The sequence below is a fragment of the Herpailurus yagouaroundi genome, unplaced genomic scaffold (genome assembly GCF_014898765.1).
Source record: "Herpailurus yagouaroundi ecotype Mexico unplaced genomic scaffold, PumYag 166, whole genome shotgun sequence".
In the NCBI taxonomy this organism is placed as follows: Eukaryota; Metazoa; Chordata; class Mammalia; order Carnivora; family Felidae; genus Herpailurus; species Herpailurus yagouaroundi.
Genome location: NW_024412407.1, coordinates 2,317,279 through 2,333,168, shown reverse-complemented (window position 1 = coordinate 2,333,168; position 15,890 = coordinate 2,317,279). Strand labels below are relative to the sequence as shown.

The window sequence follows — 15,890 nt, the reverse complement described above, 5'->3', positions numbered from 1 at the left end:
GGTGGGGGGCGGTGGGGGACTGGGGCCGGGGCCGGGGGCCGCGGGGAGCCGGGAAAGGGAGCAGGGGGCGGGGCGGGGCCCGCGGTCACACGGCCGTCCCGCCCTCGCGCGTCTCCGGCGCACTCGCCGCCACGGGGCGCACGTTGCCCCCACACGCGGGGCCCCGGACCTGGGTGGGAACTGCCGGCCCGGCCCCGGGAGCGTGCGTCGCGAGGGTTTTCTTTTTCTACTTCACTTCTGGGACACTGAGGCCCATTTCGATTTTCCAGCCCCACTCGTCCGCCCCCCTTCTGCTTCTCCCCTCAATTCTCTAGATCCCTCAGGGCACACTCATATATCCCGCCTCTCCCTCTCTCCTTCTCCGGGCCTCACCCCTCCTCCGCGGCTGGGCTCCCAGCCTCTCATCCAACCACAGCTATTTTCCAGGAAGGGGGAGTGTGGGTGGAGGGGTTTCTCCAAACAAACCCAAGGCTTCGGAGTGAGAGGGGGCCAGGCTGGGGGAGAGACTGACAGGCTCTGGAATGTTCCAGGCAGGAGTAGGGTGAGGGTCCTACCGGGGTCTGGCCATGCCTTCCCAGCCCTGCCCTGGTGAGCGCCTTTTCCTCTCAAGCCTGTTTCCCCCCTCTCCATCTCACTACAGAGGTGCCCCCCACAGAGTGGGGAGAGACTCAAAGGCATTCTTCCCTGGCCACCCAACACGGGTTAATGAGTCCCCCACGAAGGAACTACCAGGTGAGGGGACTTTTCAGCCCCTGTGGAGGCAGCAGGTGTAGAAAGAAGCATGCTGAAGGGGCATGAAGGGGCAGAGAAAAGGCACCCCAACCCACACACCCACCATAGTGCTTCTCCTACAGCAAGGCTCTGAACTGGACCAGGCCAGGCCCAGTTGCCCACACTGGCCAGGGGCCTGGAATGTCCTGGGACCCAGCCAGGGTTGGTGGGATAGGAGTGGGTTGCAGAGCCAGTGCCCCCTCTCCAGTTACACGCTAGGGGCCCAAGCCTGGCCACGGAGATACCTCCCTCTGGCCAAGGTACCCCGGGGACAGACTTCCTGACTTGGAAGGAGAATTAAATCTTCAAGGGCAAAGCCTCAGGCCAGGCCCATGCCAGGCAAGTCCAAAGAAGTGTCCTGAGTGGGCTCTCCTAAGGGGGCTCATCCCAGAGAAGGCAAGATTAGACCAGTCCCTTGGGCCTGAAGGAGGGAGAGGGAGGTCTAAGCACCAAGTGGGAGAAGGCTGAGCACCGGTACATTCAGTAAACACCATGCAAATGAGGGGAGGCATATTTGCACGTTCTTTCAAGTGACAGCTCCAGCCGGTCAAAGGGCTGCTGTCCAAGGCTTGGGGCTGAGGACCCCTGGCCCTTAACCCCATTTATTTTTGGAAGATTACTGCCCCCCACCCCACCCCCCACTTCCAAGGCTCCAGTCCACCTCCTTCCCTTGACTCTTGGGACAGGAAGTTGGCCATGTTCCCAGGAGGGAGGTAGGAGGCCCACAGAGGGGGGTGGAGTATGTGTGGGGGGGGGGGGGGGGGCCTGTCCAGTCCTTAGGACCTGGGACAGCTGCTGAGGAAGGAGAGCAGAGCTAGGAGAGCCATGAAGGTAGTACTCAGGCTTTGGGGGGCAGGGGGCATAGGGCCCAGCCCTAGGGTCTGGGTGAAGGGCCTACACAGCAGGGCTGGAAAGAGGGGCTAGGGACTGGGAGGTCTAGCACGAACAAGCCATGGAATGGGGGGACAGAGGGGATGACTGTCAGGAGCAGAGCGGGTGGGGTGCTCTCAGGAGAAGAGCCTCAAATGCCTTGGGCTGGAGCAGGAGAATGGCTCACTCCCGTGGGCAGAACAATCTTGTGGCTGGAAGCAGGCCTTCCAGTGCGTATGGGGGCGGCAGGAGAGAAGCAGTGAATGCTTTCCTTTTCCTGTACTTCACAACCAGTGAAACTGAGGCAGGAAGCTGGCCCTCAGTCCTGTTTTCCCCGGCCCCTCAGGATGCACCCCGATCCTGAGCTGGCTGGGGTAGTGATTCCCAGCTCCCCCTTCCTCCCCACCAGAAGTCCCCTGAGAACCTGAGAGTTCAGGCTGGGAGACTGGCCTGACCTGGCCTGGGACACAGTGTTCCCCACTGGCCCTTGAGCCCTGCAGGAGACCTAAATTCCCACCCTGCCCCCACCCCACTCCACTGGGGGCTGGACCTCAGGATCCTTGCAGATCCCTGGATAGGGTGGATCCCCTGGGCAAGGGGCAGCTCCACAGCAAGGGGCTGGGGGGCAAAAGATCCTGGGCTGACACTCCCAGCAGGGTAGATCCTGGGAATCTGATCTCCTGGCCTCCCCCACCTCCCCCCGCCCCCCCCCCCCCCCCCCCCCACTTCCTGGAGCAGCGACCTGCCCCTTTCCCGCCTGCACTCCCCTCCACTTCCAGGGCCGGGCTTCTCCTCACACCAGCCAGACAGCCTACCCTCCACCCAGGGGAAGCGGCTGCCTCCGCCAGGCCGCTTCCAGGAAGCCCCGGGCCGGGCCCCAGCATTGTTCAGGCCCGCAGTCGGCACCCCAGCCAGCCGCCCGGACATCATGAAGTCCAGCGGCCCCGTGGAGAGGCTGCTCAGAGCCCTGGGGAGGAGGGACAGCAGCCGGGCCACCAGCAGGGTAGGAGTGCCCGCTGGCTGGGCAGAGGAGGGGCAGGGGTGGAGGGGTGGGCAGTGGGGGAGGGGACCAGGACTCAGGCCAGAACCTTCTCCCCTTGCCCCGAATCCCCTCACTACTATGCCCCTTTGGAATAGCCAGAGCTGTGGTGTGAGCAGCAGAAGTTTGGATTAAAGCAGAACCTGGTGTCCACTTTCCCTCCTCCAACTTCCCTGCTCTAATTCAGGCCAACCCTGGGGATCCTGGCCCCCTAAACCTGCATTCAGGTATACTTCATTGTAGGACTTTTCCAGGTACTACCGGGGAGCCCCAGGGCAGGGCCGAGATCAGGCCCCTTCCCTGAGCTCAGAAGTTTGGGAGAAATGGGGTGGAGGTGGCGAAGGGAGAGGGGTGGCCAGGTGTCAGAAGTGCTTTAGACACTGGGACTTTCCCCTGACATCACCAGTGCATGCCGTTAATGTCAGAATGCACCCAAGTTTCCTAACGGGTCCAGCAAGGCTGGCCCATAAGAGTTCAGGTTGTTTTTAATCCAGGTTCTTGGGGGACAGCCAAGAGACCAAAAGTGCTGCCTGGGTCCCCAGGATGGGGGGCCTGGATGCCTATGACTCCATTTCCCCATATTTTATCAGCCATACCCCAAAAGAAGCAGCTCAGGGCAACATGAGATAATATTATGGGGTGTGTGGGGGGGGGCTTGAACACTTGAGGGAAGAGAAAAATGGGTAGAAGGGAGAGGAGGCATATGGACAGAAGATGAGTGGAGTGAACCCACAGTGGGAGGGACGGGGATGAGGGCCATAACGGGGCATCCCTGCCTCACTGCACTCTGGGTGGGGAGAGGCCCAACAGGGCATCTAGCCCACCCCTTCCCCCATTCCATGCTGGAATCCCACTTGAACCTCAAGTGACAGGGTGCTCACTACATCCAGAAGTAGCAAGGCAGCTGAACATTTCCCCCAATGTCATGCCTCTGTCTGCCTGTCTCTCCAGCATTACCACCCCCTCCTTACACAATTGCTGCCTGCCGCCTCAATGCACAATGAGTAAACATGTTGTTCTGACAGTAGGGGGAGGAGGGCATGTCAGCTGTCTGGAGCACGGGGACAGCGGGAGCCAGGGGAGTAGGACTGGCTCAGGCCACTCCCCACCAGGTCAGTCTGGGTGCTGCGTGACTGACATTCTACGTTCATTTCTGGACCCCCTCCTGCTCACTCTCCACAGGGACCTCCATCTGGGGAAGGCAAAATGGGAGGAGAAATGGGGAACCCTCATAGAAGAAAGTCAGAGAGCACCCCCCCACCTCCCAGATCAGGAGGAAAGCTCTAGCACCTGGTGTGGCAGTGACCGCGAGGGTTTCACACACCATACGAGGGTCCCGAGTGACCCTCAGAGAGGAGGTGACCCGTCTGGGGTGATGCAAGGGGGCAGATTCCATACACCATCAAGGACAGGCCCCATAAAAGCCAAGAAACAGCTGTGACCAAGTGTGTCTTAGGAGTTTAGGGGCTTTATCAGGATGGAGGAGAAAGAAACCAGGGTAGTGCTAAGACCCCAGCTAGTCCCAGAGATGGGTCCACTGAGAACTGACACCTCTGCCTGTGTGTCCTTCCGTCCCTAGCCTAGGAAAGCCGAGCCACACAGCTTCCGGGAGAAGGTCTTCCGGAAGAAACCACCAGTCTGTGCAGTGTGTAAGGTGACCATCGATGGAACTGGCGTCTCATGCAGAGGTGAGGTGCCTGTCCTGTGACCCTGAGAGCCTCTAACCCAGCACCATTGTGTGCACAACTCCAGCGGGTAGACTCACAAAGAGTTTAAACCGTAATGTGCATGCTGCCCCCTGGACAGCATGGGAACCAAGAGGGTGTCCGTCACGGGGAGCTGCCTCCCCTCCAAACAGCCCTTGTCCCCATGACGGACACTCCCGCCCCAACCCAGGAGACCCAGTCCTCTCCATTGCCTCCCCAGTGGACCTGTGATGGGGACTTCCCTCCCTCCCCCCTCACCCCCAGTCACCCTGGAACATTAGCCCTTGCCCCCTCCCTCCCTGGCCTGAGCGAACTACCCCGCTGCCTGACACTTCCCTTGAACTCTGCCCCTGCTCCCCCATTCCATCTCAACAGTCTTGGAAGCCCCAGAATCTGGTTCCAGGGCCTGGGGAGATGGGGGAGGGCTACCCCACTATGTGCCTGCTAACCCCTCTCTTCTCCCCACCATCCCTCTCTAGTTTGCAAGGTGGCAACACACAGAAAATGTGAAGCAAAGGTGGGTACTTGACTGGGGGAGGAGGACTAGAGTCTTCCTCTGAAACGGGCTTCTCCAGCCACATGGGCATCAACCGCAGCCCCTCTCATCATGGGGGAACCCCTGCCGGAGTGGGAGAGGGTGCTGTACTGGGCCCTTTAAGAACCACCCTACTCCACCCCCTGGAGGGCTGGCCCAGGCGGGTGGACAGGAGACAGGGTTTGTCTTGGTGCTGTGCCCAGGCTGCAGCTGGCGAGAGGATGGGGGTGGGGAAGAGGAGGAGAATGAGGACAAGGAAGGGTGGGGTGGGTGGGTGGGGGAGCAGGATTTCAAAGACTGGGTAGCCGGATGGGCTGTGCCTTCCCTCTGGGGAAGGGTCCTCAGGATGCCTGGGTGGGTCTCGTCCTGGGCCCTGGAAAGGCCGGGCGGAAGGTACAAGCTGTAGATAAGCACCACTGTCCACTGGGGACCTGAGGCAGCCCCATCTCTGAGGAGGTTCCCTCGTCCTCCTCCTGCAGTGCGGGGGGTCCCAGGGCCTTGGAGTTGGCCTGGGGGAGCTGTGTGCCCAGGGGCGGGGTCTCCCGGTGAAAGAGGCCAGTGTCCGTCCCTGGCCATGGCCTGCCTACATGGCTCTATATATAACTTCTGCCCCGCAGCTGGATGAATGGGGGTCTGTGTGGGCAGGGGGCTGGGAGCCAAGAGCAACAAGTGGGGGGCCTAGGGGTGGGGGACCAGAGAGGCCAGAGGGGAGGCTCCCTTAAATAGAAGAACCTCAGCTGGAGTGTGTGCCCATCTGCTGACAGCCCCTCCACCTTCTTGCTGAAGCTGAGGGGTAGCCCCATCGTCAAGCCCAGGAGACCCCATTTCAGCAGGAGCTCAGCCCCTCACTCGGGTCTCCTTCCAGGTGACTTCGTCCTGTCAGGCTTTGCCTCTGGCGGAGCTGGTGAGTGTGCTCTGAGATGGGGTGGGAGTGGCAAGGAACCTGGCTGAGGTGTCCAAAGGTCTGGTGGCCACAGAGAGGGCCCCCAGGAGGTTAGCTTGAATGGACTGCTGTGGGTGCCGGTCATCCTGAGGGACAGGAAAAAAATGAGCCCTCTGATCTTCTTGCCCTTGGGTCTGCTGGGGGTTAGGACTCCTCTCCCTTGGCCCGGTGCAGCCCCCACAGGAAGCCCCGCGTGCCCTCTCCACCATCCCCAGGCGCAGACTGGTCCCTACCCCCGCCCTAACCGCCCCCTTTTCCGCCTCCGTCTCCCTCTAGCGGAGAAACACGGCCCCCGTGAGGCGCATAGAGCACCTGGTAAGTGATGCTGGCGGAGGGGGCGGAAGCAGGTAGCTCTGGGAGTACGGACCTAGGTATCTTGCGAGAACGAAAGTTCACGGAACTCTGGAGCGGGGAGCCTAGAGTGGGGGGCACCCAAAGAGATGTGCACCGTCTCATCTCATCCACCAGGGATCCACCAAGTCTCTAAACCACTCAAAGCAGCGCAACACTCTGCCCAGGTAAGTGAGGGCGCCGGGGTGGTCCCATACCTCAGCCCGGCGCAGCGCCGCACCGGGCGGCCGCCCCCGCCCCGGCAAAGCTCTCCTAGGCAGCCCCCCACCCCGCCCCCGAGCGGCCCCACCTACCCTCGGGACCCCGAGGCCTCGCCCTCCCCTCCCATCTGCCCCCGGAGCCTCGCCCTCGTGCCTGACGCAGGCTTTGCCCCCTCCCCAGGAGCTTCAGCCTGGACCCGCTTATGGAGCGCCGCTGGGACTTGGACCTCACTTACGTGACGGAGCGGATCCTGGCTGCCGCCTTCCCCGCGCGGCCCGACGAGCAGCGACACCGGGGCCACCTGCGCGAGCTGGCTCACGTGCTGCAATCCAAGCACCGCGACAAGTACCTGGTGAGGGCGGGGCCTTCCGCAGTCAGCCAATGAGAGGACTGGGAGGCCCAGGTGGGCGGAGCTGCTGCCTGACGACAAACTCCTGAAGGCGCGGGCCTAGGGGGCGGGGCCTCGGGGCCGCCAGAGCCGATAGGGAACGCCCCCGCTGGCGGTCGTAGCTAGGCCGGGCCTTAGCGCCGTCCTCGTTCGGGAGAAAGACTGTTTAGAGTCGCAGCAAGGGTTGCGCCTCGCCGCCCGCTGCCCAAGGTCACTTCCGTCTAAAGTCCCCTCTTTACTTGCAGCTCTTCAACCTTTCAGAGAAAAGACATGACCTGACCCGCCTAAACCCCAAGGTAGGAGGGGATTAAAGCCATTAAACTCAACTCCCACCCCAACGAGCCCCCAGCTCCTCCTTATTAATAGTAGCAGTTGGCACCTTCCCAGGTGACTTCTTACTTGAGACACTCCAAAGCATGGTGCAGCGGGTATCAACCCCATTGTACCCATGAGGAAAGTGTTGAGCCTGTCGTGGACAACCAACAGTCTCTTGACTTTGGTTGGCCCCCACCGACCCCTACACCTGGTCCCTTTCCCATCCCCACCCATGTCTCTTTGCTTGTGGCCCCCACCCTCAGTTGTACCCCTGCGCCCCCCCGCCCCAGGTCCAGGACTTCGGTTGGCCTGAGCTGCATGCGCCCCCCCTGGACAAGCTGTGTTCCATCTGCAAAGCCATGGAGACGTGGCTCAGTGCTGACCCACAGCACGTGGTTGTACTGTACTGCAAGGTGAGCTGGGACCTGGGGTTCACAGGGCCGGGGTGACCTCAGCCTGAGGCCTCAGCAGGCCCTGCATCCCTATCTTTCTACCCTCAGGGGAGCAAGGGCAAGCTCGGGGTCATCGTCTCTGCCTACATGCACTACAGCAAGATCTCTGCAGGGTGAGACTGACTCCCTGACCCCTGACTGGCCCCTCCCCAGTGACCTGCCTCCCCCAGTTGGCCGAGCCCGCCTCTGTGTTCGGAGAGCCATTTACCATAAACTTGGCCTTTCCACCTCCTTTTTCTCGCTTGTACCTCCCCCACCGTTCCCAGCAGAGGATTTTTATCAGTTTCCTAGGGCTGCTGTAACAACGTATCACAAACTAAGTGGCTAGAGACAACATAAATGTGTTGTCTCCGTTCTGGAGGCTGGGAGTCTAAAATCGAAGTGTCAGCAGCACTGCACTCCCGTGGAGACTCTGGGTAGAGCCCTTCCTTGCCTCTTTCTAGCTTCTGGTGGTGACCAGCAGTCCCTGGTGTTCCTTAGCCTGCAGCTGCGTCACTCCACTCTCTGCCTTGGTCGTCACATGGCTTTCTTCCTGTGTGTGTGTCTGTCTGTCTGTCTCTTCTCTTCTTCTAAGGACACCAATCATATTGGATTAAGGGCTCATTCCTCCTCCAGTATAACATCTTAACTAATTCCATCTGCAGCGACCCTATTTCCAAATAAGATCACATTCAGAGGTACATATCTTTTGGGGAGCCAAAAACCCAACCTATAGCATGGTCTTATTTCCCCATTTTACAGAGGAGGAAACTAAAACTCAGGGAGCACTTGCCTGAGGCCCAACAACTAGTAAAGTGACTGTCTGTGGGGTTTCTAGTCCTCTTCACCACCACTCTGGGCTTCCTCTAGCCTTTGGGGGGATCACACGTCTCCTCCCTATCCTGGGGCTTAGGGTTGAGAGGCCAGCTTGGATACCAGCCCCTAATCCCCCACGCTGGTCCTGCTGTCTCCAGGGCGGACCAGGCATTGGCTACGCTTACCATGAGGAAGTTCTGTGAGGACAAGGTGGCCGCAGAGCTGCAGCCCTCCCAGCGCCGGTGAGCAGCCCGGGTAGGGATGGGTTGGAGGAGCAGGCTCCCTCCATGGCTGCCAAGGCCGAGATTCTCTCGCTCATACAGCATACCTTAATGGAGCGCCTTCTGTGTACCAGGCACTGTCAGGTGCTGGGAATTCAGAACAAACACGGTCCTTGCTCTCATGGAGCTTGTGGTAAAGAGACACTTGCGGGACAGTCAGAACCCATCTCTGTGACGGGAAGCAGAGATCTGGGGGAAGAGCATTCTAGCCAGAGGGGCCAGCAAGTACAAACCTTTGGGACAGCAAGAAGGATTGAGGTTAGATGCAAGGAAGAACTTTCTGGTGAGCTGGAAGATGTGAGGGAAGTGCTAAGAAGGGCAGGCTTTCCAAGTGGGGGGGAGGCGGGTGGTGGTGAGCATGGCTGAAATGATACAAAGGGGCCTCCAGAGGAAGGGGCTTATGTTCTGACACACCCCCTCCCAGATATATCAGCTACTTCAGCGGCCTCCTGTCCGGCTCCATCAGAATGAACAGCAGCCCTCTCTTCCTGCACTATGTGCTTGTGCCCGTGCTGCCAGCCTTTGAACCTGGCACAGGTGAGTCTGCCTGGGGTGGTGTGCTCCACAAGGAGGGCCGTCCCCACCCCCTCCATTCAGCAAGCCCCACATGCTTCTCCTTCCTGTCCCTCCAGGCTTCCAGCCCTTCCTCAAGATCTACCAGTCCATGCAGCTCGTCTACACATCTGGAATCTAGTGAGTGCTCTCTTCCCAGGCCCCTGCTGCCCGCATTCCTGTTCCTCCAGCCTCCCCAGACACAGGGTCCTCCGGTTCCTGCCACTGCACCTAAAAACGTTGGCCATGATGGAATCCATTTTACGGTTGGAGAGGCTGATGTTCAGGCTAAAGGTCTCTCGCCCAGGGCTCGGACTCCAATCTCCCAAGTCCCTCCTGACTCTTCATAGCTCCCTACCCCAGCCCGAGTGCCTCTGACTCGGCCTGTGCCTCGTCCTTCCTTCCTCAGTCACGTTGCAGGCCCTGGGCCGCAACAGCTCTGCATCAGCCTGGAGCCAGCCCTCCTCCTCAAAGGCGATGTCATGGTGAGGGGACCATCCTGGGAAGGGGCAGGGGTCCAAGGGGTGGTGGTGTATCCTGCCTGCTGCACAGTCTCTGGGGACTCATCAGTTCAAGGCAGATTGGAGGCTGGAAAGCTAGTCCCCTAGATGGGGGGAGGGGCCACCTTGAGGTTGAGGCCCGGGCAGAGCTGCGGCCAGACAGTCCCCAGGGTGGAGCACAGAGGAGACGCAAGTGGACAGGAGGGCCTGACCCCTAGTCTCCCTTCCCTCATCCAGGTGACCTGCTATCACAAGGGTGGCCGGGGGACAGACCGGACCCTCGTGTTCCGAGTCCAGTTCCACACGTGCACCATCCACGGACCACGGCTCACCTTCCCCAAGGACCAGCTGGACGAGGCCTGGGCTGGTGAGTTGGAGACGGATGTGGGGGCTGGAGCCCAGGTGAGGGTGGGCAGGGGCCCGGCTCCTCACGGCCACTCCCCGCAGATGAGAGGTTCCCCTTCCAAGCCTCGGTGGAGTTCGTCTTCTCCTCCAGCCCTGAAAAGATCAAAGGTAAGAGCCAAGCCTTGGGTCAGGGCTAAAGGCTGTCTGCCGGTTTCTCAACACCTGGGCGGCCCGTTCCACAGGCAACACCCCACGGAACGACCCCTCGGTCTCTGTTGACTACAACACGGCAGAGCCTGCCGTGCGCTGGGACTCCTACGAGAACTTCAATCAGCACCACGAGGACAGCGTGGACGGTGTGTGGGGCAGGCCCAGGGGCGGTGGGAGGTGGAGGTTTGAGGGGCACACTCCTTCCTCCCAGGCAGATCCCCCTCCCGAGGGACACCCCTGAAGTGGAGTCCCCTGCTCTGTTCCCTCTCTTTGACTCCCTCTCTCTCCTTTCTTCCTGCTTGCCCTCCCTCCCTGGTCCTGTCCCCACCCAGGCTCCCCGACACACACCCGGGGACCCCTGGATGGCAGTCCTTACGCCCAGGTGCAGCGGGCCCCCCGCCAGAGCCCACCGGCGCCCTCTCCAGAGCCACCTCCACCCCCCATGCTCTCTGTCAGCAGCGACTCCGGCCATTCGTCCACACTGACCACGGAGCCGGCTGCCGAGTCCCCTGGCCGGCCACCCCCAACGGCTGCGGAACGACAGGAGCTAGACCGCCTCCTGGGAGGCTGTGGAGTGGCCGGTGGGGGCCGGGGAGCCGGGCGCGAGACGGCCATCCTGGATGACGAAGAGCAGCCGCCCGTGGGCGGAGGCCCCCACCTCGGAGTGTATTCAGGCCACAGACCCAGCCTCAGCCGCCACTGCTCCTGCCGCCAGGGCTACCGGGAGCCCTGCGGGGTCCCCAATGGGGGCTACTACCGGCCGGAGGGAACCCTGGACAGGCGGCGGCTGGTCTATGGGGGCTATGAGGGGCACCCCCAGGGCTACGCCGAGGCCTCTGTGGAGAAGAGGCGCCTCTGCCGATCCCTGTCTGAGGGGCCGTATCCCTACCCCCCTGAGCTGGGGAAACCAGCCAACGGGGACTTCGGCTACCGTTCCCCAGGCTACCGGGAGGTGGTGATCGTGGAGGACCCTGGGATGCCTGCCCTGTGCTCCTGCCCCGCCTGTGAGGAGAAGCTGGCGCTGCCCACTGCAGCCCTATATGGGCTGAGGCTGGAGAGGGAGGCTGGAGAGGGGTGGGCGGGCGAGGCTGGCAAGGCTCTCCTGCACCCGGTGCGGTCCGGGCACCCACTGCCCCTGCTGGTGCCTGCCTGCGGGCATCACCACACCCCGATGCCCGACTACAGCTGCCTGAAGCCACCCAAGGCAGGCGAGGAAGGGCATGAGGGCTGCTCCTACGCCCTGTGCCCTGAAGGCAGGTATGGGCATCCAGGGTATCCTGCCCTGGTGACATATGGCTATGGAGGAGCCGTTCCCAGTTACTGCCCAGCATATGGCCGGGTGCCTCATAGCTGTGGCTCTCCAGGTGAGGGCAGAGGGTATTCCAGTTCCGGTGCCCACTCCCCACGGGCTGGCTCCATTTCCCCGGGCAGCCCGCCCTACCCACAATCCAGGAAGCTGAGCTACGAGATCCCTGCAGAGGAGGGAGGGGACAGGTACCCCATACCTGGGCACCTGGCCCCCGCAGGAGCCTTGGCATCTGCAGGTGAGGGCACTGGGGTGGGGAGTGCCCGGGGAAGAGGAGGGTTCTGGAAGATGGTGGGGGAAGGTGCAGAATGAGAAAGAGCTAAGCCAGACAAAAGGGACTTTTCTGGCTCACGGCCCCTTCTCCCACCTTCCCTACAGAATCACCTGAGCCAGCATCCTGGAGGGAGGGCCCCAGCGGGCATAGCACCCTGCCTCGGTCTCCCTGTGATGCTCAGTGCAGTGCCTCTTCTGAGCTGTCTGGTCCCTCCACGCCCCTGCACACCAGCAGCCCAGTCCAGGGCAAGGAAAGGTATACAGAGGGGCCGGGGCTGTTCAGGCACTGAAGCTGGGGGTGGGGGCAGCTCACACGGGGGCTCCGCAGCCCTGCCAATGTACTGACCACCTGCCCGCCCTCCCAAACTGCAGCACCCGACGGCAGGACACCACGTCCCCCACCTTGGTGCCCACTCAGAGACTAAGTCCTGGCGAGGCTTTGCCGTCCGTTCCCCAGGGAAGCGCCGAAAAGGCTCCCGAGCTGCCAGCGAGAAGCGGGCTTGAGCTTCCAGCCCCTGGCCCCTTCTCCCCCACCTCCCCGCCCAGCTCACCCAAGGACTGGCCTCAGGAGAAGAGCCCGGGGAGCCGCTCAGACAGCGCCAATCCGAGGGGCCCTGTGCCCACCACACTGCCTGGCCTCCGCCATGCCCCCTGGCAGGGACTTCGAGACCCCCCAGATAGCCCGGATGGGTCCCCCCTCACCCCTGTGCCTACCCAGATGCCCTGGCTTGTGGCCAGCCCAGAGCCGCCTCAGAGCTCACCCACGCCTGCCTTCCCCCTGGCTGCATCCTATGACGTCAACGGCCCCACCCAGCCCCCACTTCCCGAGAAACGCCATTTGCTGGGACCTGGGCAACAGCCAGGACCCTGGGGCCCAGAGCAGGCATCACCACCAGCCAGAGGCACCAGTCACCATGTCACCTTTGCACCTCTGCTCCCGGATAATGTCCCCCAACCCCCAGGTATAAAGGCCTTGGGGAGGGTGGGGCCCCCTTGGGAGAACCCTGTCTGCCAAGGAGGGGCATGGCACGGGCACTGGGAAGCACTGGGGCCAAGCTCGGTCCCTCCCTGTCCTAGAGCCCCCTATGCAAGAGAGCCAGAGTAATGTCAAGTTCGTCCAGGATACATCCAAGTTCTGGTACAAACCACACCTGTCCCGTGACCAAGGTGAGAAGGCAGCCTGCCCCACCCCTCCCGTTTTATGGCCCCTCTGGGGCTCTGTCTTGGCTTAAGGACCCATCCTTCAGTTAACACCCTTGGTGCCTCCTCCCTGTCTCAGCAGGTTTACCCCAGGCAGTCTCTCACTAGCAGGTGGTTCTGGGCTCTGGGCCCACGGAGGTTTCAACTCAACACTGTCAATACCCTTTTAACTCTGAAGTTCCATCCCCAGGTGCCCCAAAACACCACGGCTGTTAGGGTGAAAGGCCTAGAGAGCTTGGGTAGCAGAGGTAGAGAGGGGCTACGTGGGGCTCAATCCACCACTGTGAAAACTTCTCCCACCTCCCCCCAGCCATTGCTCTGCTGAAGGACAAGGACCCTGGGGCCTTCCTGATCAGGGACAGTCATTCATTCCAAGGAGCCTACGGGCTGGCCCTCAAAGTGGCCACACCTCCACCCAGCGCCCAACCCTGGAAAGGTAAAGAATGCCCACACCTGGGGGAGAAGGGGAGTGGAGTGGGGGGGAGGCACCAGAGACAAGACAAGGCAGGGTAGGCCATGCCACTTCTTGGTGGGGAGAGGCAGGAAGTGACGTCTCTGGCGCTGGAAAGAATCCCAGCACAGGAGAAAACTGGAATCTGCAATCTGATAAAGTCTATTTCTTCTCTCCTCTCCACCCGGCCTCCTCCCCTCCCCTCAGGGGACCCCTTGGAACAGCTGGTCCGTCATTTTCTCATTGAGACTGGGCCCAAAGGGGTGAAGATCAAAGGCTGTCCCAGTGAGCCCTACTTTGGTGAGGCGCAGGGACCAAGGGGGTCTCAGGAGGGTGGAGGGAGAGCTGGGGAGGGGGGGATACCTGTGGGCACCTCAGGGCTTCTGTCACCTCCCCCTGCAGGCAGCCTGTCGGCCCTGGTGTCCCAGCACTCCATCTCCCCACTGTCCCTGCCCTGCTGCCTGCGCATCCCCAGCAAAGGTGGGTGCTTGTGATCTGCCCTCCCGCCTCTCCTCACCTGCTGCAGCCCCAGGCAGCGTCCCCAGGTCCCGGCTCCCAGCCTGCCTTCTCTTGGGACAACAGAGTTCTCCAGCTCCTAGAGAACGTGACTCCCTGCTGACCTTCCCTGTTGGCCCTCATTGCCCCCAGATCCTCTAGAGGAGACTCCAGAGACCCCAGTGCCAGCCAACATGAGCACAGCAGCCGACCTCCTACGTCAGGGTGCCGGTAGGACCTCTCCCTCCCTTCTCCCCCTGGGTGCAAAGTGGGGTCCTACGTGTGCAGGCACGGGGCACTGAAAGGCCCTGAGGTGGGTGGGCCCCTATATTTGCAGTGGGGGTGGGAAAGGGGGTCCTCAGTCTAGGACCTCAAATTCATGAACGTGAAAATCTTTGGAGGGAGGCTTGTTAGAATGCAGATCGTCAGGCCTCTTTCAAGCATTTCCGACTGTAGATCTGGCAGAGTCGCAGAATCTGCCTTTTTAACAAGTGACCCCGATTCTAACGAATTTTGAGCAGCACTGGCTGGGGAAGGTGCAAGAAAGAGCTGGCGGTGTGGGGCGATAGGGGAAGACAGACTTGGGTGCTGGCAGAGCCGGCGCTCCCCTGCAGCCCTCTCTTGCCCTCATAGCCTGCAGTGTGCTCTACCTGACCTCAGTGGAGACAGAGTCACTGACGGGCCCCCAAGCGGTGGCCCGGGCCAGCTCTGCAGCTCTGGGCTGCAGCCCCCGGCCAACCCCAGCCATCGTCCACTTCAAGGTCTCAGCCCAGGGCATTACGCTGACGGACAACCAAAGGAAGTGAGTGTGTCCGCCCAGCCCCTGGGGGACCCTAGGGACCCCCGGTTCCGGTTGTGACTTTCCCCACGATCCTCCTTGCAGGCTCTTCTTTCGCCGCCATTATCCAGTGAACAGCATCACCTTCTGCAGCACTGATCCTCAGGACCGGAGGTGAGCCTCCCTCTCGACCCTTTCTTTGCTCCCATAGCCCCACGCTCCCATCAGGTTCCCCCAGACCAGAAAGTCCCCTGCCCCAGCCCTCCTCCTCCGGTAGCCAGACCCTGGGTGCATTCCGTCACGGTTCTTCTTTTTCTGCAGATGGACCAACCCCGACGGGACCACCTCCAAGTAAGCCTCCCCACGGGTGCCTCTCTTCCCTCCCTGGGACAGAGGCGCGCTGCCTTCCTCCCCACCCCTGGCTCTGCAGTCCTTTGTGGAAGGCATGCTGAGACCCCTCCCCACCCTGCCTCTGTGCTCCTAGGATCTTTGGTTTCGTGGCCAAGAAGCCAGGAAGTCCCTGGGAGAACGTGTGTCACCTCTTTGCAGAGCTTGACCCAGACCAGCCTGCCGGCGCCATTGTCACCTTCATCACCAAAGTCCTACTGGGTCAGAGAAAGTGAAGGAAGGCCACAAGCTCAGAGCCCACTTCAACACCACGCACCTCTCAGCACCTCACAGTCCTCACTTCCCCTGGCCTGGGCCCGGGAGACCCAGGAGCCAGCCCCTCCCTTAGGAATGGGGAGTGGGCATCAGCCTGGGACACTGCTCTCCTTCCCTGCCCCCAGCCTGCTAAGCCAAGTGGATGGGCCTGTGAGATGACCTTGCACGTGAGCAGATGGCAGAGATGGGTATGTGAAGGGTGAGGAGGCATGAGCGGTTGAGCCCTGGAGGGGATCTGGACAGCCCCACCTGCACGAGAGAACATCAGCCCAGAGGGGAAAGCGGGCCTGCCAGCTCCACCCAGCTGCAGGTCCCAGCCTGGCAGGGAGAGGGGGAAGAGGTGTGGGGAGCAAGGCACGCCCTCCTCCGCCTCCCCCTCTGAGCAGAGAGATCAGAGTGGGATCACATGGAAAGGGGGGGAAAGAGTCTATTTTTGTCTAATAAAGAAATTCTATAACATTTACTCAGAA

At 61.4% G+C, this 15,890-nt stretch overlaps 1 protein-coding gene and 1 long non-coding RNA gene across 4 annotated transcripts in view; one reads left to right on the top strand and one right to left on the bottom strand.

Annotated features, from left to right (window-relative positions):
* Positions 1 to 6,762, bottom strand: part of LOC121038511 (uncharacterized) — a 19,044-nt gene extending 12,282 nt beyond the window's left edge. Inside the window, exon 1 of the long non-coding RNA XR_005794385.1 lies at positions 6,652 to 6,762. This is a non-coding gene — a long non-coding RNA (uncharacterized LOC121038511). The remainder of the gene's footprint in view (positions 1 to 6,651) is intronic.
* Positions 1 to 15,890, top strand: part of TNS2 (tensin 2) — a 23,469-nt gene extending 7,579 nt beyond the window's left edge. Inside the window, exons 1-29 of one of the 3 annotated variants that reach the window (XM_040488002.1) lie at positions 2,409 to 2,644; positions 4,260 to 4,368; positions 4,866 to 4,903; positions 5,787 to 5,825; positions 6,141 to 6,179; positions 6,333 to 6,382; positions 6,597 to 6,768; positions 7,050 to 7,100; positions 7,410 to 7,532; positions 7,620 to 7,684; positions 8,525 to 8,608; positions 9,072 to 9,184; positions 9,280 to 9,340; positions 9,609 to 9,684; positions 9,937 to 10,066; positions 10,147 to 10,212; positions 10,287 to 10,400; positions 10,587 to 11,798; positions 11,939 to 12,089; positions 12,206 to 12,795; positions 12,911 to 13,000; positions 13,344 to 13,469; positions 13,692 to 13,784; positions 13,887 to 13,964; positions 14,133 to 14,210; positions 14,613 to 14,781; positions 14,863 to 14,931; positions 15,079 to 15,108; positions 15,242 to 15,890. In XM_040488002.1, coding sequence (XP_040343936.1) covers positions 2,570 to 2,644; positions 4,260 to 4,368; positions 4,866 to 4,903; positions 5,787 to 5,825; positions 6,141 to 6,179; positions 6,333 to 6,382; positions 6,597 to 6,768; positions 7,050 to 7,100; positions 7,410 to 7,532; positions 7,620 to 7,684; positions 8,525 to 8,608; positions 9,072 to 9,184; positions 9,280 to 9,340; positions 9,609 to 9,684; positions 9,937 to 10,066; positions 10,147 to 10,212; positions 10,287 to 10,400; positions 10,587 to 11,798; positions 11,939 to 12,089; positions 12,206 to 12,795; positions 12,911 to 13,000; positions 13,344 to 13,469; positions 13,692 to 13,784; positions 13,887 to 13,964; positions 14,133 to 14,210; positions 14,613 to 14,781; positions 14,863 to 14,931; positions 15,079 to 15,108; positions 15,242 to 15,380 — 4,230 coding nt within the window. In that variant the 5' untranslated portion in view covers positions 2,409 to 2,569 and the 3' untranslated portion in view covers positions 15,381 to 15,890. Of the gene's footprint in view, positions 1 to 2,408; positions 2,645 to 4,259; positions 4,369 to 4,865; positions 4,904 to 5,786; positions 5,826 to 6,140; positions 6,180 to 6,332; positions 6,383 to 6,596; positions 6,769 to 7,049; positions 7,101 to 7,409; positions 7,533 to 7,619; positions 7,685 to 8,150; positions 8,249 to 8,524; positions 8,609 to 9,071; positions 9,185 to 9,279; positions 9,341 to 9,608; positions 9,685 to 9,936; positions 10,067 to 10,146; positions 10,213 to 10,286; positions 10,401 to 10,586; positions 11,799 to 11,938; positions 12,090 to 12,205; positions 12,796 to 12,910; positions 13,001 to 13,343; positions 13,470 to 13,691; positions 13,785 to 13,886; positions 13,965 to 14,132; positions 14,211 to 14,612; positions 14,782 to 14,862; positions 14,932 to 15,078; positions 15,109 to 15,241 lie in introns of those variants that run through there. The other 2 variants (XM_040488003.1, XM_040488004.1) reach the window with 2 other exon arrangements.